This window comes from Melitaea cinxia, chromosome 12 (assembly GCF_905220565.1).
Source record: "Melitaea cinxia chromosome 12, ilMelCinx1.1, whole genome shotgun sequence".
Lineage (NCBI taxonomy): Eukaryota > Metazoa > Arthropoda > Insecta > Lepidoptera > Nymphalidae > Melitaea > Melitaea cinxia.
This window is the reverse complement of record NC_059405.1, coordinates 13,304,965-13,326,327: the sequence shown is the minus strand read 5'-3', so window position 1 is coordinate 13,326,327 and position 21,363 is coordinate 13,304,965. Positions and strand designations below refer to the sequence as shown.

Here is a 21,363-nt window from a genome sequence, read left to right as displayed (position 1 = left end):
TCTCTTAATAATCTCAAGCCATCAGAATAGTAATTTAGGCTTCAGCACTAATTTTCACAACAATATGTGTTTACACTTCCTGTAAGTGTAAACAACACATATTCTATAGCACTTACATGTACATATAAGTACTGTGCTTGCATGCGTTAGAAAAAATATAAGGCACCTACCTAAGTGTGCTTCACACCCTTCTTCCTTCACCCTTTTAAGAATAGGTAATAATAAAAAGATTAGACGACATACACAGTAATTATGACCTTTTACAAAATATACTGAGAAATGTTATTAATTGTAACTGTTACATCGTGTGTCAGTGGCACACGAAGTAATGCCACCTAATTAAATAAAAAAATATATAGTATATATATATATATATATATATATATATATATATAACCCCTTATTAATAATTACAACCCCCTATTCCCCCAGGAGCTCTGGTCACTTTACTCACCAACAGGAACACAACAGTGCTTGAAAGCAGTATTATTTACCTGTTATCTTCTGTAAGGTCGAGGTACTACCCGGTCGGGCTGCTCCATATTATGAGTAGGAAATTTTCTACTGTTCCTTACCAACCGCCAACCCGCAGTAGGGCAGCGTGGTGGATTAAGTTCCAACCGCTCCCCTACGTGGAGAACGAAGCCTATGCCCAGCAGTGGGATGATACAGGTTGGATGCATGTATGCATATCGGTGAGAAATTTATTTCTACCCTGATTTAATGTTTTCCCAGTGTTATACGTATTAAAGAGAACGTAGAACAATAAGCGATGAATAATTCCTTAAGCTGCAAATCTTTTGTTCTCATGATGCGATCTCAGGTGCTGACAAACAGTAAAGACAAAAGCGCCTTCAGTTCAGCCTAATGACTAAACGAGAACAGAAAATTTAAATGTTTACGTTATAAAATATCATTGTTCTGTATGTATTAAGAATAGTCATTATTAGTATTATATATGTACAGTTGTAGTAAGTAGGTACCTATTAAATTATACGTTGGTTAATCTATATCCATACGGGTTAAGGAGCTTAAAAACGTGTACTCATTGTAATATGAGCGTTATTGTGTATACAAAATTATTATTATATTTAGTAGGCTAAGATTCTAAGCTATTTGCCTAGTTGATATCAATATTTCCTCTATAGGTTTGTCTGTAAGAAATCACTTACTAATAAGACCGACTGTGCACTTTGTTAAATTAAAATACATATTGTTATTTTCTTTGGTGTAATTCAAAAAGGGTGATTCTCGATTACAATTATGCATTTCGAAATCCATCAGTGTATTATAGAGACAATCTTTTAGCGATGGAGACAGATAAGTATATTTCAAACATTTAGAAAACAGTGTTTTTTGTCCGTATTGAAATCTGCTTGTACAGACAACCTTCTATCATCTTATTGTATATGCAGATGACCTAACGAATAGTTGCTGGGTCAAGTCTGCACCAGCTCAGTTAAGTTTTCGTGTACCTAGTAGTGACAAATTTTATAAGCTGTTCATCATCATCATTTCAGCCTATCACAGTCCACTGCTGGACATAGGACTAAGTTCACTCCACGTTCTCGTGTGTTTTGCTCATAGTCACCACGTGCACGTGCAGGTTCAGGTGCAAGGCAGGCGGGTTGGTGACTGCAGGGCTGGCTTTGTCGCACCGAAGACTGTAATAAAGTGTGTATAAACTGATACAGAATCATATCTTATTGAAGCAGAAAGAAGTTAGTAGTTAACAATTGAATAACTCTTACTTTTAAATATAAACAGTTTAAAAGTACAGAATTATTTAAAAGACTTATTGTTTACAAAAATACCACTAGCTATTTGTGTGTGCTAATGTCTTCTTTATACTTTTTTCGCAAAAATAGTCTACCGCTCCACAAGTTAATATTCATTGGCCTGTATAAACTCAGTGGTCTCTAATAATAAAATGCTTTGATCGTGAGCGAACACATTCATCAATCTCTACAGCTTCGTCAGATAAACAAACTTTGAATTTATATTTCATCGTACGTTTCATCACTATACATTTTTCTAAATATTAATATCAATAAAAACTAATTTTACCATACAATAAATAGAATAAACTCTTCATTTGTTTTAATTGATCTATCTGGGAATCTACGCCAAACAGCCAAAAATGTGGAATACAATACCTACGCAACACAATCGCAATGTGACTGAGGACGGTAGCAGAAAGCAGACAATAAATGAAAATCAGTCTGAGAATCATCCAAATCTACGTTAGGTATTTTTTGATGCGTGACAATAGGGTAGCTAGCTACTGAGAATTTTATAGGAAAAGATTGGCAGTTCGTCGAACTGAACTGAAAAAAATATTCGGCGGCTGATGGGTGTTAAGATACTGCAAAAGAACACAGCTTTTACTGACTATATTATACTAAAATTGTCCACAGCAGGAAATATCCTACTCAAATCTGGATTAGCTCGACAGGGTAAGTACATCGACTCGACTATACAGAAGATCACAGCGATCACACCTAGTTGTTTAAAAAAAACATTGTAAAATGCTACTTTATTAAACTGCAACCACAGAAGTACGAAACAAATAATTTTCAACATGTGTCAAATCTCACATACCATTTATCGTATTTTTTATATTCACTTCGGCCTATCGCAGTCCATTGCTGGACATAGGCCTCTACAAGTTCGCGCCATAGATGGCGTGAACTCATGTCTGTTGCCCATAGTCACCACGCAGAGTTGGCTGCTTCGTGACCGCAAGGCTGGCTTTGTCGCACCAAAGACGCTGCTGCCCGTCTCTTCGTCGTTTTGTATATTAAAAGAGTTCAACTGAGATCTGAACTATAAATTAAAAAGGTAAAAACTGTTAGGAAAAAAAAAACAACATTCAAAATATAATTGTAGTCATTTATTATAAAAAGCAATAAATTTGTTAATTAAAAAATATTTTTAAAACCCTCTTTATCCTAGGGATAAGGTGAAATAGTGATTTTTTTTACAAGATATTTTATACAGAGCTTTTTGAAAAAAAAAATAAGTGAATAAAAGACATATTTTTAATAATATCAAAATTGTATTATTAAATTAATATTTTTAAAATTTCAATAATTTGTTCCTTAATTATTTTCTTTCTACCATGTTGGTAGCTTGTGTTAGGTAATTTTTTCTACTTAACATAATTATTATACTCATTATCCTTATTACTTAAATATATTTTCTTTGTAATACTTTATTTCTTCTATACTTTCTTTAATATCATTTAAACACCTATGTTGAAAGGTTTTTGGAGGTAGTCTTGAATACTCTCTTTGATACCATCTTTTAGCCAACTCTTTAATTGTACTCACATCTATTATTCTATAATGCAAATAGTCATTGAACTTAGGCATGTACTTCCTTAAAAATAGTCTATCCATATAGACGCTGTTTCCCCCCAGGGGACACTTTTTTTCAGGAACATGTGACTTTACAAAGTTTAATATTTGTTTTTCAGCATCTGCGACAGAAATGTTCGATTTTCGGCTAGCCTCCGTCAATCCACTCTGAATTAAAAAAGAAAATTATTGGAATTTTTTAGTTGTTGTTTTATTATTTATAACATGATTCAACCTGTAACATCTCACAGCTGGGCATTAACCTCTTTCTCCATGTAGAAGAAGGGTCGGAACTTAATCTACCGGTCTGCACCACGGGGCGTTGGCGGATATATTCCCTAAAATGAGGAGCGGTTGTTATCAATTGTAAATGATAACAACCGAGACCGACAGCTTAACTTGCTCTCTGGGATACGGTGGGGAGATCTACAAGGACAAACGTCCATTCGAGAAAGAAATATTTGTACGAATACAAATACCCATCCCAAGCGAGAAATGGAACCCGCAATCCACCAGTGTTTAGGCACGTATGTAGCACACATTTAATAAAAGTTAGGTCATATTTTATTTCCCAGATTATGGTATGAACATTGGACATATGATTGGATTTGACACACTGTCTTAAATATATATATAGGATCTATACCTAAAGGCAAAAAAAAATTGTTTTTTTCATTCTTTTTCAGTCAAAAGATCAAATGAAAGAGGCTATAATAGAAGAATGGCAGAATATTCTACAGCATAGCCTCAAAAACATAGTAGAAAGTGAGCAAAATCACAAACAGCAGAAATGCAAGCTTGCGGAGGCAATGCAAAATACTAAAATGCATGAACACGGCATATCTGTAACCAATCTACATTCATGAAAATACTGGATAAAATACACATTTTTATTTATTTTACACTTGTTAAAAATTAAAAGTTAGAATTAATTCTTTTTAACCGACTTCCAAAAAAGGAGGAGGTTCTCAATTCGACTGTATTTTTTTTTTTTTTTTTTTTTTTTTTTTTTATGTATGTTACATCAGAACTTTTGACTGGGTGGAGCGATTTCGACAAATTTTCATTTAATCGAAAGGTGGTGTGTGCCGATTGGTCCCATTTAAATTTATTTGAGATCTAACAACTACTTTTCGAGCTATATCTAATAATGCGTTTTTACTTGACGCTTTTTTCGTCGACCTACGTTGTATTATACCGCATAACTTTCTATTGGATGTAGTGATTTTGATAATTCTTTTTTTGTTAGAAAGGAGATATCCCAAGTTTAGTACCATGATAAGGAAACCAGGATCTGATGATGGGATCCCAGAGAAATCGAGGGAACTTCTTGAAAATCCGCAATAACTTTTAATTAGGTGTGCCGATTTAAATGATTTTTAATTTAATCGAAAGCCGATGTTTATCATGTGGTCACATTTAAATTTCTTCGAGATCTGATAACTACTTTTTGAGTAATCTTTGATAATGCGTTGTTACTTGACTATTTTTCGTCGATCTACGTTGTATTACTTGTCGATGTAATTGAAGTCGGTTTTTTTTTCGTTTGCGAGCAAACACAATTATTTTCAACTTTTATTTAAGCACATTAAAATATTCTTTAATTTAGTCTTTAAAAAGTTAGTTCGGGTACTTTTGAAGATATTGAAGTTCTCTAACTGACCTTTTTTTCTTTGCAGTCAAGTTTATGAATCACATGTAAATTGTTACCATTCATAAAAGAATTAATTTTTCAGTTTTGAGAGAAACCGTTGATATTCAATCAAGTTTATACAAATTAATTCTAAATAAAGATTTTTTTAATAGAGTTTGTAAGAATAAGAATAATAAATAAGAAGTAAAACAATTCTAATACCTCACCATGTTGAGTAATGCACCACTCATTCATCCCGCTGAGGATTTCATTAGGTTGATGAATTATTATATTAGGTCCCTCTGCTATCACGTTAAGGTTACCATCAGTAACCAAACATGCTATCTCAAGGATATGGTCCTTGTTAATATCAAGACCTGTCATTTCTAAGTCGACCCAAACAATTCTTTTCGCTCCACATTTCAGTTCACTTGAATTAAAACTCATTTTTGTCTGTAGACAGACTGTAAGTTTAAAATATTTAAATAATCTGCCCTGCAAAGAACACGGTTTTTATTATTTTTCTAAAACTTACTGTTCGGCTTCAATAAAATATTTAAAAAATATCTTGTACGTGAAGTCAAAGATTGCTGAAGAAAATTCATTTCCAATAACTCAAAAAATGCAATATTTAATAATTTTATTATTACAATGTATTCAATTTTTATATAGGTATAAAAAATTCACTTCATCACTTGATTGGTTGTAAATTAGTCTTGGGTAGCACATGTACGATGTACTAAAAGGTTACGTTACTTAGTAACTACTAACTAGTAAGGTACGAAATATAATAGTACCAAACGTCAATCGCTAATCGGACCTAATCGGACTAATCGTACACTGCAACAGTACTATCAACTGTATAATCTATGTTACTTGAACTACGTTCCCCGCGGTCCGAGGAGTTTGTATTGTACGACTATGGGTCCGAGCAAAGAGTATATAAGTATATGGGTCCGAGTATCGGACTGTCCGATTGTTGTCCGACTGTCCGAGATGATGTTATTCGTATCTTCGTACGACGTTCGTTAGCTCTTAAAGTGAAACAGAGCTATACAGCAGGAGGATACGAACGATTTATGTTGAATGTGTTAAGACCGTACGAGTTACATCACGTCGCGCATTCTTTTCGCGTTTTAATGTCCTCTTTTTAATCAAAGTTTTATGAACATAACGTATACTAATTCCTTTTACGTAAAATTTAAATTGTTTTTGTTACAGTTTTTATTTAGCGTAGGTAAGTAAAAATTGAGAAATTTAGTGATTTAAAAAACCTTTTAAATATACTTTTACGTAAAACGAATTTGTTTAGGTTATGTTTATAAAACTTTATTCTTTCTTAATTTAGGTTTGTTTGTGTGTGTGTGTGTTTTTTTTTTTACTGCGGTAATGGACGCTTTCTTTTTGAAAAATAATTTAACCTGAACTAAATTTATATTTATAGTGCTTTGCGATAAAGACGCTTTTTGAGACACTGTGTGCATGTTGCATGTGTTTGTGTTAATTTAAGTACTAATTTTTATATAATATTGTGTATTAAGTACTAAGTTACTGCTTATTAATTTGACTAAAAATGCCGCCTGTAAGAGCTAAACGTAGCCTTCTTTGGTTACATTACAAAGAAGGAGTAGACGAAGCAACATGTAATAACTAATAAACACCCGACTGTATCACTGAATATAGAACGGCAACCAGCAACAATAAGCCTCCAAAATACGGAAACGCCAGCTCAACCATCCACTTCAGCTGTACCAGCGTCGTTGGTAATGCCATCATCTAGTAGCTTAATAACTAATTTTATTCGCAAACCACCATCTACGCGTAAAATGGAGCAAATCTATCGACAAGTCGTTAAAATGGTAACCAAGGGTCACCATTCATTTACATTAGTAGACGAGCCAGAGTTCAGAAAACTATTAGATATGGTATCTACATGTCTCGGATACAACCTTCCCACTAGAAAAACTCTTTCGAACACGCTCATTCCAAAATACTATACAGAAGTGTTTGAAACTATTCTGCAGAAAGTAAAGGAGTCGTTCGACGTGTGTTTGTGCACCGATGCTTGGACATCCAGCAATACGCAATTTTATATAGCAGTAACAGCGCATTATATAGATCACAATACGGAAATGCAGTCCATTCTCTTGGGCTGTTTAAATTATAACGACCGACACACGAGTGAAAATTTAGTTGCCTTTTTACGCCAAATGATGCAAGACTGGCAAATCACGCACAAGGTCAGATGTGTTGTCATTGACAATGCAGCGAATATCCAAGCGGCTATAAGATTAGGTGACTGGCGTTCTGTTGGCTGTTTTCGTCATGGTCTTAATTTATGTGTACAAAATGCATTAAAGTCCATTGCAGATGTACTTGAAAAAGTAAAAGCGATAGTAGAACACTTCAAACGAAGCTATACAGCCCAAAGCAAGCTAGAAGCTATTTTGAAGCAAATGGACTTACCAGTTTTAAAATTAAAGCAAGAATGTCCTACTCGCTGGAATTCCTGCTACGAAATGTTGCTTAGAATGATTAAAATTAAACATGCTATAATAAGCACGTTGGCTCTAATTAGGAGTGATCTTAGTCTCCAAAATGCAGAATGGGATTTGATCGAAAAAGTGATTCCAATTTTAAAACCTTTTTACGAAATAACCCAAGAAATAAGCACAGAAAAGTACGTAAGTCTTTCTAAAGCTTTAGTATTTACAAATTTAATGTGCAAACATGTAGCTAAAGAAATTTTAAGTCAAAATAACGCAAAAATAAAGATATTACTAGAAAAACTTCAAAACCAATTATTGACCAGATTCCATGACTTAGAATCGAATGTACTATATTCTAATTCCTGCATCCTTGATCCTCGATTTAAGAAAAGGGGATTTAGGACCCCAGAAGCCTTTGAACGTGCTTTGGGAGGATTAAAGCGCAGGATAGGGCACATACGAATTATAAATATAGAAGAGCCAACTGTACAAAAAATGGAACCACCCCAGAACCTTGCTGAGCCGAGTATTTGGGATGAGTTTGATGCAGCAGATGCACAAGTGACTCGTCCATTAAACGCAACTGCCGCAGGCATTCGTGAACTTGATAAATATGTGGAACAGGATAATTTGAATAGGAAGAAAAATCCTTTAAAGTGGTGGCATGCACGAAAAGATATATACCCGCATCTATATCAATTGATGTTAAAAAGATTGTGCATTCAAGCTACGTCCGTGTCCTGTGAGAGTTTTTTTTCTGGGGCGGGCTTGCTGATTAACGACAGAAGAAAATAATTGAAACCCTAAAAACTCTCCGAAGTCCTGTTTCTGCATGGGAATATGTGATTAAAAACCTCTTTGAAATATTATTAAAAGACTTTAAAAAAGTAAAAAAAAACGAAAAAAAAAACAAAAGGAAGTAAAAACAAAAACAAAAAAAAAATAAAAAAATATATTCAAAACATTATCCAATAAATCGTTGTACATATTTGATTTTTAAATTCGCCATTCTTTTAATAATAGAATGACAGTCCTAAGCCTGTTGAAGTATGAAGGGAAATCAAATAATGTGTATAATGAGGTTTGCAATCGTATCTTTAGTGCTAAAAGACACTTAATATTATCAAAATTATGAAAAAAAAAAACTTTAAAAAATCTAGGTACTACTAAGTACTAATAGTACTAATAAGGTGTGCTAGTACATTTTTCGAATTGTACGAATAGAGTGCGCACCTAACAACGTCCGATTAATCCCAAGGTTATTGTAAATTGATTTCAGTGTTGCCGTTCTACAAAATTTTGTTTCTATTTTTGACAATTATATTTATATATTTTCTTAAAAATCTGCTAGATGTCACTAAGCCTCTCTATGAAAAACTTAATGGCTAGTGGGCCAATATCTTTTAAGCAAGTTATTTTACTCTTTGATCATAATTAAACTAACGTGTGGAGGGTATAGTGGTGTCGATTGGCTTATGGTATGGTGGACTACTACGCCATTTAAACGTTGATTTGATCCATCATAATCGCCCATTGTTTTTGTCACTTTGATTTAAAAAAATTACTACTGCGTAAATTTATGGAAATTAAAGTGATCATCACCGAGCTGCGTTTATAGCTATTTCGCCTTTAAATTTATATATTATTCTATAACTTAAATTGTTACACAATTATAAAATGTTCACAAGAAGAAGTCTACCCAGTAAAAATTTCTGAAGTAAAACCCACATAAAAATAAAATATACATTCGAATTCGAATGAAGAACCTCCTCCTTTTTTAAGTCAGTTAAAGGCATAATTATGTATTTTACGGGTTTACTGGTTTACCTGTTCTTTTTTAATTCAAATTTTCACTTTTAATTATCCCGTTAGCGCAATTTGCAGTGAATCTGCTTTCGGCTCTGAGGATTGTGAGTTTGATTCACGTTTTGAGTCTGAGTCTAGTATATGTCAAAAAGTGTATCTACACCAGTCAACTATACCCTAAAAATTGAAATGATCGAGTTTAAGAATAAACGACTGTTTTGTGTGTTTTCAGTTTTACTTTACAAAATAGTTTATCAATAGTAATAAGTGACGACCACTCTGGTGTAATGGTACGTGTGCCGTGTCGGCGGTGCCTAAAAACCGACAATCGCGATATTCATGTTTATACAAATTTTTATTTCCGTTTTGGTTGTTTGTCCTTATGACTCTCCCTACCGTGCCTCGGAGATCACGTTAAGCTGTCGGTCTCGGTTGTTATCGTATACACCTGATAGCAATTGTTACTCGGACTAAGGAATATATCAGTAAACTCGCATTGTATGAGAGCGGTGGATTAAGATCTGATCCTTTTCCTTCATGGAGAAAAAGGCCTATGCCCAGCTGTGGAATAATACGAGCTGAAGCAAATAAGTGTTAACGAAAACGTCGCAAGGGCCCCCTGTATTAGGTGGTGTAGTATTAACGGGTACCCCGCTCACCTTCCGACGTTTACAATTTTAATTTAAATCTGATGATAAATATATATAATTTTGTGCATATGTTTGTGGATGTGATTAAATTTTGAACGTTAATTGTAATTAATAACCTAAACTACGTCAATACTACTACTTTCTTTATTAAAACAAAAATATAAAGTTAATTTAATTACATTAATAAAAAAATTGTTGTAATGTATTTACTTATATTATCAAATCATGTAGAGTTTATCTTTATTTATCATTCATCAAGAGTAAAAATTTCGTTATTCAATGCTTTCCACAGAGTATAAATAAAATATTCCTCTAGATTGTCATGGTGCCTAAAGGTTGATTTTGTTTTTAAGTTTCATAATTTTCCATTGAACGATCCATTAAATAAGAAAAATGAACAGAATAGTTTTAAACCGTTGTCGGTGTTTAAAAAAATCTAGTAAGTAACAGAATATTGTGTAAACGTAGTTAAAAACATCTTTTATGTCGCTATAACCTTACGTACCATTTGATTGATTATGTTATGACTTCATCAATGTATATATTTTCTTTTTCAAATAAATTAAATTATCTAAGTCTTGATTGTATGTAAAAAATTGTATTAAATATGTACTCGAACTTTTGCAGATGTAAATTTAATTTTTCTTTTAGAATATTTATTAGCGTCCATTGTGTACCTATTTATTTTTCCTTTTCGTAAAAAAATCACATGGTTCCTTAACTGTATTCCGCGATTAATATTTTACTGCATATATTTTTATTATTTCCTTTAAGTTTTAAATATTTCGTCATATTTGGTAAAATACCGCGCATGGAACTCTGGAAAACGACCAATAAGATTTTTATTTAAATATATTGTATAAGTTATAATATAAATATATATAACTTTATTGCAGCCTTACTATGGGAGACCCGACAGTATCAAAACTTTCCGTATATCACTCATTCAAGGTCATTATCCTATTACACAACCCAACCCGTTGGGTTGCAGCATGATGTAAGTCAGAAACCTTTAAACGGAAAAGTATTCTGTCCTGTTTATGTCAGGACAATATCAACAAGTAAATATTGTTATGAAAAAGAACCACTAAAACCATCCTCGAAAGTTGAAGCAACAGTGGTGACAATAAAGAAAGAAATTGAAGAAAAGGAAAAACTTCCAAAGAAGGTGGAAAAAAAGAAAAGCATTAAAGAGAGAATTATGGATGAATTGAGGCATTATTACCATGGTTTCAGGCTACTTTTCATTGAAGTAAGAATATCAACATCATTGTTATTCAAAATATTGAAAGGTCAATCTCTAACACGAAGGGAGCACAGATTGTTAGTTACGACAATAGGTGACTTGTTCAGGATGGTTCCATTTATTGTTTTTATTCTGGTTCCATTTTTAGAATTTGCCTTACCTTTTGTCATAAAATTTTTTCCCGGTATGTTACCATCAACATTTGAAAGTAAAAGTCAAAAAGAGGCAGTATTAAAACAACACTTAAAAGTGAAGTTGGAAATGGCCAAATTCTTCCAAGAGACCTTAGATCAAATGGCCCCACAAGCAAAAAATAGGCATTCAGAGCTAGCCAAAGAGTTTTCAGTTTTCTTCAATAAAATCAGAACTTCAGGAGACGTGGCAACAAGTGAAGAAATAATGAAATTTTCAAAACTTTTTGAGGATGAAATCACACTGGATTCTCTTCAGAGACCGCATTTAGTTGCATTGTGTAAAGTTTTAAATGTATCTACTATTGGAATGAGTGCTTTGTTACGGTTTAACTTGAAAATGAAACTAAGGTCGTTGGCTGCTGATGACAAGATGATTGCTAAAGAAGGTGTGGATAGTTTAAATTTCAGTGAGTTGCAGCAAGCTTGTAGAGCTAGAGGCATGAGAGCATATGGTGTATCAGAAGAGAGGTTACGGAAAGAGTTAAAGAACTGGCTAGACTTGTCGTTAAATGAAAAGGTTCCACCCTCCTTACTACTATTGTCAAGAGCCTTGATGGTACCAGAACATGTGCCAACGACATATAAATTGAAAGCAACAATATCTGCGTTGCCAGAACAAGTTGCTACACAAACAAAGGCTGCAATTGGTGAAAAAGAAGGCAGACTTGACTTCAAGGTAAATATGAATTTGATAATAATGAATTCTTTAGCAATGAAATATATTAAATTAAAAAACATACAAAAATTAAAAATACAAAATATAGTTTTGGTTAATTAAAATCTATTTGTAATGATTTTGGAATTAAAAAATTAGAAAAACGTAAATAAGCAACCTGAAATTTTTGTTAATGTGACATTCAAAGGGGTCTCTTAACTTACATCACGGCAGGCCCTGAGGTCACAAAATAAAACAATCCATTTCATCACACTATAAATGTTTTAATGTTCTAAAAAAACTTTTCAGACTAAAGCAGAAGCGATTAGATTGGAAGAGGAGAGGATTAAAGAAGAGAATAAAGAGATGCAAGAGGCAGAGAAAGAAAAAGAGATGCTCGAGGCAAAGAAGAGAGAGAAAGAAGAACTCAAGGACAAAGCTCCGATCCTGGATGAAGAGAGTACTCCAGTCTTGGTCGATCCTGCCCCAGTTATAGCCGTCGACCCTCCCAAACCTAAGTCAGATGAAGGCTTATCGTCCACAGATGTTGAAGTGATTGAGGATGCTTTAGAAAAATTAGGTACAGTATAAAAATCATTTATTTATTTGTCTTCATATGTTTGTAGGTGTAGTATAATTACATTTTATTTAGTCATGACCGTACTATCCTGAATGGATATAAAGAAATTGGCAATTTGCCATGATTTTTCTTTCAAGTTCAATGTTCTCAGATACTTTTCTGAAAATCACAGTGTTTTTGTATTCATCTTGATATTTTTAAACATATATAACAATTGTTTTTTTTTTTAAGTATTCTTAACGTATCTATGGAATATATATAACTATTTTTATTTTCTAAAAATAACTATGTTTATTCTACCATAAGTAAATTCCTAATTATTTCATTAAATCATATTAGTTTTATCTACTTATGTATAATGTAGCAAATTTTGATTTTACATATTACTTTAAGAAAAATTTAGCTCTACCCACAAAGTTTAACTTAAATATCTGTATGCAATTTTATTTTATTTTTTTCTTATTTCACTTATTATTTTTTGCAGCTGAACAAAAGAAATCACTGCTTCTTGAAAAGGAAAGTATTCAAGAGCTTAAAGCAGAACTTCTCGATTACAGTGAAGATGTAGAAGAAATGCATGAGATTGTGAAGAGCAAACAGGCTGATATTAAATTGACTAAGGGAGCTAGAAGGTTTGCATATTTCTTAATAATTATTTATCATACTTGAACACATCATATACACACAAATTCAAATATTATATCAAGAACACGAGACATACTAGAAACACTATCAACACAATGCGCTTAGACAAATATTTGTATTTTAGTTGAGTATAAATTTTTTATAGTGACTATCACACTGTAAAAAAATTGAAAAACAGGAATCATAATGCTATTAATAAATATATAAACTTTTATAAAAGTTACTTTGTATTTTTGAATGATGATGATTTACCATGAAACAAGAAACTACTTATTTAAAGAGATCTATAGAAATAAAAAAGGATCGCCGAAGTGAATTACTTCCGATCGACTACAACGATTTGGATTTATATTATTTTCGCGGGACCAGTTGTATTAATATGAAAATTTAAAAAAATATATATGGCGGTACAAAGTTGCCAGGTCAGCTCAGCGTAATTTATAGTTAGAAAATTTCCTCAATACTTTTATACTGTTTTATGTTAACGGAAAAACGTCATTTATAGCATTAATAACAGGATAATAAAATAAATACAATAAATAAAAACATTAGTATTGTTAAAAAGGTTTATATTTAGACTTCACATAGTCTAATAAGTTGAAATTGCCTACGATGGAATGAAAAATCAATCATATATAACAACCGTTATCAATGACCTTGATCATTTTTATTGATCAGTTTTAGAAAAAATGACTTATCTTATAAACAGTACATATTTAGTGATGTGTTTTTGAATCATTGAGAAACAAAGTATACTTTTGTTTCCGTTTTGATGTTTTTTCTCTCTCTGTACGTAAATTACGTCGTATCAAAACTATATAGACTCACGATATAGTATTACATGTAGATAAGGATTATGGTAATTTTTTTTTTTTTTTTTTTTAATTTAGAAAAGTTATTTATGGAAACAAGAATTACTTATATCTTAGAGATTTATACAGATTATTGAAATCTGTACACGAAAGAGTAAATATAGGTTATCTACTAAGGAACAGCTGGCGCTGATAACATCTGCCAAATTATCGTTAATTACGTTAGATAAACCTACTCAAATATAATTTACATAAAGCATTAAAATATGCAAAGATTAATTTAACTAGGTCGATAATATATATTTTTCATTTATTTATTTATTTTTACCGTTGCGTTTGCAGTCATAGATTCGATTTCCAATTCCAAATTGTATTACTTCCAAGTGTTAATTACACACAAATAGTGACGATTTGTATTAATTAGTAATGTTATAGATGCTGTGTGTTAATTTGTTAATTAACTAAATGTTATATATTTTTAATTATTTCTGTATAAATAATTACTAAAAAATGTATAGAACCCGAAAAATAATAACTGAAAAATATTCTTAATTCTCTTCCAGATTATATCGAGCCGTAAATAACATGATCAGCAAATTAGACTCAGCGCTTCTCGAACTGGAAAATAAAGAGAAAGCTTTACTAACGACAATCGAACAGACAAAATCGGAGCCTGAAAAAGCGAAAGAGCATTTGATCCAAATCGACGAACTAATGCATTCCATTAAGAGTCTACAAAAAGTTCCGGATGAGGCGAAGTTAAAACTAATTCAGGATGTACTCGGCAGGTTGGATGATGATTTTGATGGACAGCTGAAGATTGATGATGTCTTGAAGGTAACGTTTTGTTGATCTAGATCATGTTATGGCACAGTGTGTTTGTATATTTAATTCATATCAAACACAATATCGTAATAATGAAACGCAACATATTTTTTTAACACAAGAATAGAAAAAAAAAATCTTATTATGCTATGGTTGAAAATTACATATATTGACATTCTACCTTTTAAGTTTTTAAATTTCGTAGTCACTATGAACATTTTTTACTCTGTAGGACTTACCGCGATTTTTATTTTAAAAAACCTCGATATTTCGGATATTCCCGGTTATGGAGCTTGATCCAGTTATTCGTGTCTGTTTATAATAGAGCTCCGCTGTCGCCGACTTGTTGGTGTCCCTGCTCTAGACCGTAGCTATGTGCTCCTTGACCCGTTGAGATACGGACTTCTTGGTTTATCCTATATAGGAGCCTCTACAGCTACAGTCAATTTTTAACCGACTTCCAAAAAAGGAGGAGGTTTTCAATTCGATTGTATTATTTTACGTATGTTAACCTTCTGACTGGGTGGACTGATTTCGATGATTTTTATTTTAATCGTAAGGTCGTGCGTGTCTTGTGATCCCATTTAAATTAAATTGAGATATGACAAGGACTTTTATACTTACATCTAATATAGTGTATTTACTTAACTATTTTTTTGTTGGCCTGCGTTGTATTAGACCGCATAACTATTCACTGGGTGAACCGATTTTCATGATTCTTGTTTCAATCGAAAGCTGATGCTTTTATTGTGGTCTCGTATACATTTGATCAAGATCTGATTACTACTTTTTGAGTAGTCTTTGATAACGCGTATTTACTTGTATTTTTTTTTCGTCTACTTGTGTTAATTGTGTCTGTAATTGACGTCGGTCTTTTTTCGTTTGCGAGCAAACGCAATTATTTTGTAACCCTTCCTGCATTTTCGAAAGAGATAATAGTTTGCCAATTTTGTCGGTTTCGCTTCACAGATGATAAATATGCCGGTTGCTTGTCTAACATTGATGTTCGCCTCAGTGTAAGGTCTTGATTCTTTCTTATGATTTTCGATTTTACCAAATTTTCACATACAAATACAATCACGCCTCTTTCCCGTAGGGGTAGGCAGAGACTACTTCTTTCCACTTGCTACGATCCTTACACACTTCTTTCGCTTCGTCCACTTTCATTATTCCCTTTATAAATGCTGTGTTAAGGGTACTCTTGACCTGGCCTTTTTTCAAGACGTCCTTTATTTGGTCTCGAAACGTCCGCCTAGGTCTACCCCTTCCATCCCTTCCATTCACACTCACCTTATACACTTTTTTCGTCAATCGTTCTTCACTCATTCTCTCGAAATAGCCAAACCATCTCAGCATTTCTTTCTTAATTTTTGTCACTACATCTTCTTTCAGACCACAACGTTTCCTTATCTCACTATTTCTTATCCTGTCACTCAGTTTAACTCCTATCATACTTCTTAACGCTCTCATCTCAACTGCATTTATTCTGCTTTCATGTTTCTTCTGCCATACCCAACTTTCACTCCCGTACATGAGTGTCGGAACTAACATCCCCTCATGCACAGCCAAACGAGCCTTGTTAGACATCTTCCGACTGATCATAGAGGAGTGCAAAGCTCCATTTACCCTGTTTCTTGCATTCACTCTTCTTTCAATATCACTCTCACATTTTCCATCTCTTGTAAACTTTGAACCCAGATACACAAACTCATTCACCTGTTCAATTTGTTCATCTCCAATCACGATATTGCAGTCTGTCATTGCCTCATCTCTTTCAAACACCATCACTTTCGTCTTCTTAACATTCATCTTCATTCCCTTTCTTACAAAAACACCACTCATAGCACTTATCATCTCCTGCAACTCCTCGGCCGAAGACGCAAGTAATACTTGGTTATCAGCATAGAGAAGACATTTGACGAGTAACTCATTCATTCTCAACACTAATATGAAATAATGATTGTAATATTATCATATATGCAAATTAAAATATTCATTTGCTTTTTATTACATACATTGACAAGCTGTGAATGTTGTAATTTTTGATTACAGATGCTAGAAATAATAGGTAACGAAAACGTGAATCTATCAGAGAAGCAAATGGCTGAGCTGGTGGAGTTGCTAGACAAGGAAGAGATCTTAGAAGTCGAGAGTAAAATACAAAAGGCTCTGGAAAAAGCAGCCAAGGAACAGGCTAAGACTAGCGAATCTGATGGAAAGGTATGTATATAATACTATATGCTTTTATATATATCATACACGGTTTTCCCAGCATTAAAATATTCTCGTTGTTTTGCTTCCTTGATTCGCAATGTGACCTCTTATAATGGGATAGACAAATTCAAATATGAGTGTTTTTTTTTTTTGCAAACAGATACACTCTTTCGCACTTATTATATAATTTTATAGAATATCTTAATTTAATAAAAGGTTATATTTTATATGGTATAATTATATATTTTAACAAAGGAACTGTATAATTAGTGGAAGACAAATTTTTGTTACTTAATTCCGTATAACAAAAGACATTAGACATACTTTATCTGTAGTATTAAATTTTTCTTTTTAACCGACTTCAGAAAAGGAGGAGGTTACTCAATTCGACCGTATATATATATATATATATATATATTTTTTTATGTATGTTCGGGGATATCTCCGTCGTTTATGAACCGATTTTGATAATTCTTTTTTTGTTGGAAAGGAGACATCCCTAGTTTGGTACCATGATAAGGAAATCAGGATCTGATGATGGGATCCCAGAAAAATCAAGGGAAACTTTCGAAAATCAGCATAACTTTTTACTGGATGTACCGATTTTAATGATCTTTAATTTAATCGAAAACTGATATTTATCATGTGGTGGACATTTAAATTTCATCGAGATCTGATTACAACGTTTGGAGTAATCTTTGATAATGCGTATTTACTTGACTATTTTTTCGTCTACCTACGTTGTATTACTTGTCGATATAATTGAAGTCGGTTTTTCTTCGTTTGCCTGCAAACAAAATTATCTAATTTAATTTCTAAATCAGCGATTTATTTTAATTTTTTTAAGAAACAACATTTTGTATTCAAAAATAAAATTTCAGGGTCTATACGATCTGATCCGAGAAGCTCAGAAACGGAGAGAAATGAAGAAAGCAGAAGAAAAGATTGGAGAGAAACCTAATATGCCCAAGAGTGAAGATATAGTCACGAAGCAAGACAGCACTAAACGACCAGAGAGGCACTAAACCTTGACTCATACTGTTTAGCCTCACTGCACGTTGTAAAACATTTCTGTTGATAAAATTAACCCGGTCCCAACCCCAAACTGACCAGCTTCTACTGAAGCTATATATATTTTAAGAATAATTTTTTTAACAAGCTAAATATGGCTTGTTTTAAAGATAATTCATTCTGGATCAGAAAATTTTCTATACTAGGATAAATGTGATAGGTTGTTGGTTCTGAAATGGCCATCAGCCCAATCGCAGTTTTGTTCGTAGAAATATTTTACAATGTACGATGAGCTAAAACATTTATTTGTTGTGAATGTAAATATGTTATGTCAATAGATCTAGCGTTAATGCTATCCTGCCATTTTGCTGAGGCAAATTTGCATGGATGTTGTTTAGAGCTGTTAATATGGTATTTGACTATTCATTTATACCTAGTGTTGATTTATCTGTAAGATTATCAATTTAAGGTGATAAACATAAGTATATTATATGTAAGAAATAATTCTTAATTTGTATTCAAAAATAATCATTGATTTTATAGGTGAAATGTTTTAACAACGTAAATGAAAGATACAATTTTATTTATTATAACGTACTTAAAAATGAGGCGAAAATTAGTATGTGCAAAAGATTTAGCTATTAAAATGTCAGGTGAACTATATTGAAATAAGCAACAAATAGTCAAATGCCATATTTTATTTTGTTCTTGTCGAGACAAAGGAAAGGCGCGTTGAATGTCTTCAGTAAAGTATAAATGTGTTACCCTAATGACAATAAGCATTTTTGTATTTAAAAAAACAATCACTTCAATGTGTACATATATAAAAATTATAATTCCACACTGTACAAAGTTGCTGTTTGTATACATTTAGTCTTGTATTTATGTTTCTGTTTATTTTGGTTTGTCAGAGAATTATTGTTATTATTTATGCATTTCTGTGATCAGTAAGTTTATTTTAATTCTATTTAGTTTAAAAGTATTAGCACAAATTTTTTCTTTGAAAATGAATCCATTAAAATCTGGATTCTATTCATCCATAAAATGTTCATCGTGTTCTCTTATAAGACCGCATAGTCTTTAGCATTAGAATCCTAATGTCACTGAACTCTCATTGTTATTTCTATTAACGTTGGTTTATTTAATATTTGTAAAAAATAATTTAATTTGAATTAAATAAATTAAATGAGATGAATTTAATTTTTCTCTAAATGCTTTAAAGTTTTTGTGCTATATTTATTACCATAGTATTATAACTGGAATGGATGGTTGATATATCTTAAAACTTAAACGATTAATCCTTAAACTTATAATTTTGTAGTCCGTTCAAATGTCCTTCTTTTTGTTTTACTTCAACTGTAAAACAAATAATTATGTGTTAAGAACATGAATGTTGGGTAAATAATTTTTAATATAAAAGATAAAATTTTAAAGTAACTTAAACAATATTTGCATATAATGCAAAACAACTTTCGTTACATTTCCCAAAAAATATGTATATATATCAGTGTCTATATAAAGCAGAAAAGTTTGTTTGTTAAAACGCGCTAGTCTCAGAAACTACTGTTTCAAAATAAAATAATAAAATATTTTTGTGCCTACTTACTGAAGAAGGCTATAGGCTATTTTGTTCCTCAAATAATGCGTGTAAAACCATGGGGCACAGCTAGTTTATATATAAAGGAGAAGTGTAAAAGCGATGTAAAAATTAATTTCATTTTGGATAGATGTGCTAACATACTATAAAATGTTACGATAATACAAACGTCTTAAGGTAACATGTTGTTTTTATTTTTTATGTTCCTTTATCTATAATCTATAATATATATAAAAGCGAAAGGTCACTCACTCAACACCAAAATTCCGAAACTATAACACCTACAAACTTGAAATTTGGCAGGTAGGTTCCTTATAAAACGTAGGCATCCGCTAAGAACGGATTTTACGAAACTCGACCCCTAAGGGGGTAAAACGGGGGTTGGAAGTTTGTATGAAAGTCCTATGTTTTTGAAGTAAGAGACTTGAAATTTAAAATGTAAGCTCTATAGATGGTGAAAAGGTGTCCAAATAATGTATCTTTAGAAATTAACTCCCTTTTGGGGTTAAAACGGGGGATGGTAGGCTGACTCACTCATCGCGAAATCTCCGAAACTATAATAGCTACAAACTTGAAACTTGGCAGGAAGGCTCCTTATAGGGCGTAGACATCTGCTAAGAACGGATTTTACAAAATTCGACCCTTAAAGGGGTTAAACGGGGGTTGAAAGTTTGTGTGAAAGTCCCATGTTTTTGAAGTAAGAGACTTGAAATTTAAAATGTATGCCATATAGATGATGAGAAGGTGTCCAAATAATGTGTCTTTAGAAATCAACTCCCTTTTGGGGTTCAAACGGGGGATGGTAGGTTTACTCACTCATCACGAAATCTCCGAAACTATATCACCTACAAACTTGAAATTTGGCAAATAGTCTCCTTTTAGGGAGTAAACATTCGCTAAGAATGGGTTTTATGAAATTCGACCCCTAAGAGGGTAAAACGGGGGTTGGAAGTTTGTATGAAAGTCCTATGTTTTTGGAGTAAGAGACTTGAAATTTAAAATGTAAGCTCTATAGATGGTGAAAAAGTGTCCAAATAATGTATCTTTAGAAATTAACTCCCTTTTGGGGTTAAAACGGGGGATGGTAGGCTGACTCACTCATGAGGAAATCTCCGAAACTATATCACCTACAAACTTGAAATTTGGCAAATAGGCTCCTTTTAGAGAGTAAACATTCGCTAAGAATGGGTTTTACGAAATTCAACCCCTAAGGGGGTAAAAAGGGGGTTGAAAGTTTGTGTGAAAGTCCCATGTTTTTGAAGTAAGAGACTTGAAATTTAAAATGTATGCCAAATAGATGATGAGAAGGTGTTCAAATAATGTGTCTTTAGAAATCAACTCCTTTTTGGGGTTCAAACGGGGGATGGTAGGTTTACTCACTCATCAGGAAATCTCCGAAACTATATCACCTACAAACTTGAAATTTGGCAAATAGGCTCCTTTTAGAGAGTAAACATTCGCTAAGAATGGGTTTTACGAAATTCGACCCCTAAGGGGGTAAAAAGGGGGTTGGAAGTTTGTATGAAAGTCCTATGTTTTTGAAGTAAGAGACTTGAAATTTAAAATGTACGCTCTTTAGATAGTGAGAAGGTGTCCAAATAATGTATCTTTAGAAGTCAACTCCTTTTTGGGGTTAAAACAGGGAAT

The 21,363-nt window shown here is 32.6% G+C and overlaps 3 protein-coding genes across 4 annotated transcripts; 2 read left to right on the top strand and 1 right to left on the bottom strand.

Annotated features, from left to right (window-relative positions):
* Positions 1-2,878: 2,878 nt before the first annotated feature.
* On the bottom strand, positions 2,879-5,731 carry LOC123658410 (oligoribonuclease, mitochondrial). Its single transcript, XM_045593836.1, has 3 exons — positions 5,528-5,731; positions 5,215-5,456; positions 2,879-3,527 (listed from the first exon to the last, which is right to left on the bottom strand). The coding sequence occupies exons 1-3, from the start codon at positions 5,595-5,597 to the stop codon at positions 3,186-3,188; spliced, it is 654 nt and encodes a 217-aa protein (XP_045449792.1). The 5' UTR covers positions 5,598-5,731; the 3' UTR covers positions 2,879-3,185.
* A 1,117-nt stretch (positions 5,732-6,848) lies between these two features.
* LOC123658267 (E3 SUMO-protein ligase ZBED1-like) lies at positions 6,849-8,276 on the top strand. The gene has a single exon (XM_045593705.1). It carries the CDS (start codon positions 6,849-6,851, stop codon positions 8,274-8,276), a length of 1,428 nt encoding a protein of 475 aa, XP_045449661.1.
* A 1,945-nt stretch (positions 8,277-10,221) lies between these two features.
* LOC123658314 (mitochondrial proton/calcium exchanger protein) lies at positions 10,222-18,133 on the top strand. 2 transcript variants are annotated; one of them, XM_045593751.1, is made up of 7 exons: positions 10,222-10,376; positions 10,834-12,053; positions 12,342-12,612; positions 13,097-13,244; positions 14,633-14,906; positions 16,947-17,114; positions 17,990-18,133. In XM_045593751.1, exons 1-7 carry the CDS (start codon positions 10,331-10,333, stop codon positions 18,131-18,133), a joined length of 2,271 nt encoding a protein of 756 aa, XP_045449707.1. In that variant the 5' UTR covers positions 10,222-10,330. The 2 variants fall into 2 exon arrangements, with proteins under 2 accessions (XP_045449707.1, XP_045449708.1); XM_045593752.1 differs by lacking the exons at positions 10,222-10,376; positions 16,947-17,114; positions 17,990-18,133 and adding an exon at positions 10,450-10,521 and having other exon boundaries at positions 14,633-15,009.
* The last annotated feature ends 3,230 nt before the right edge of the window (positions 18,134-21,363 follow it).

Bases quoted from the DNA above. Each gene is read 5' to 3' on its own strand.
- LOC123658410 (XM_045593836.1), bottom strand. From the start codon at position 5,597: ATGAATTTTCTTCAGCAATCTTTGACTTCACGTACAAGATATTTTTTA. The intron at 5,457-5,527 runs GTAAGTTTTAGA...TTAAACTTACAG, and splicing joins TATTTTATTGAAGCCGAACA to TCTGTCTACAGACAAAAATG. The intron at 3,528-5,214 runs GTATTAGAATTG...TTTTTAATTCAG, and splicing joins GCATTACTCAACATGGTGAG to AGTGGATTGACGGAGGCTAG.
- LOC123658267 (XM_045593705.1), top strand. From the start codon at position 6,849: ATGGTAACCAAGGGTCACCATTCATTTACATTAGTAGACGAGCCAGAG.
- LOC123658314 (XM_045593751.1), top strand. From the start codon at position 10,331: ATGAACAGAATAGTTTTAAACCGTTGTCGGTGTTTAAAAAAATCTA. The intron at 12,613-13,096 runs GTACAGTATAAA...TATTTTTTGCAG, and splicing joins GGATGCTTTAGAAAAATTAG to CTGAACAAAAGAAATCACTG. The intron at 14,907-16,946 runs GTAACGTTTTGT...TTTTGATTACAG, and splicing joins AGATTGATGATGTCTTGAAG to ATGCTAGAAATAATAGGTAA.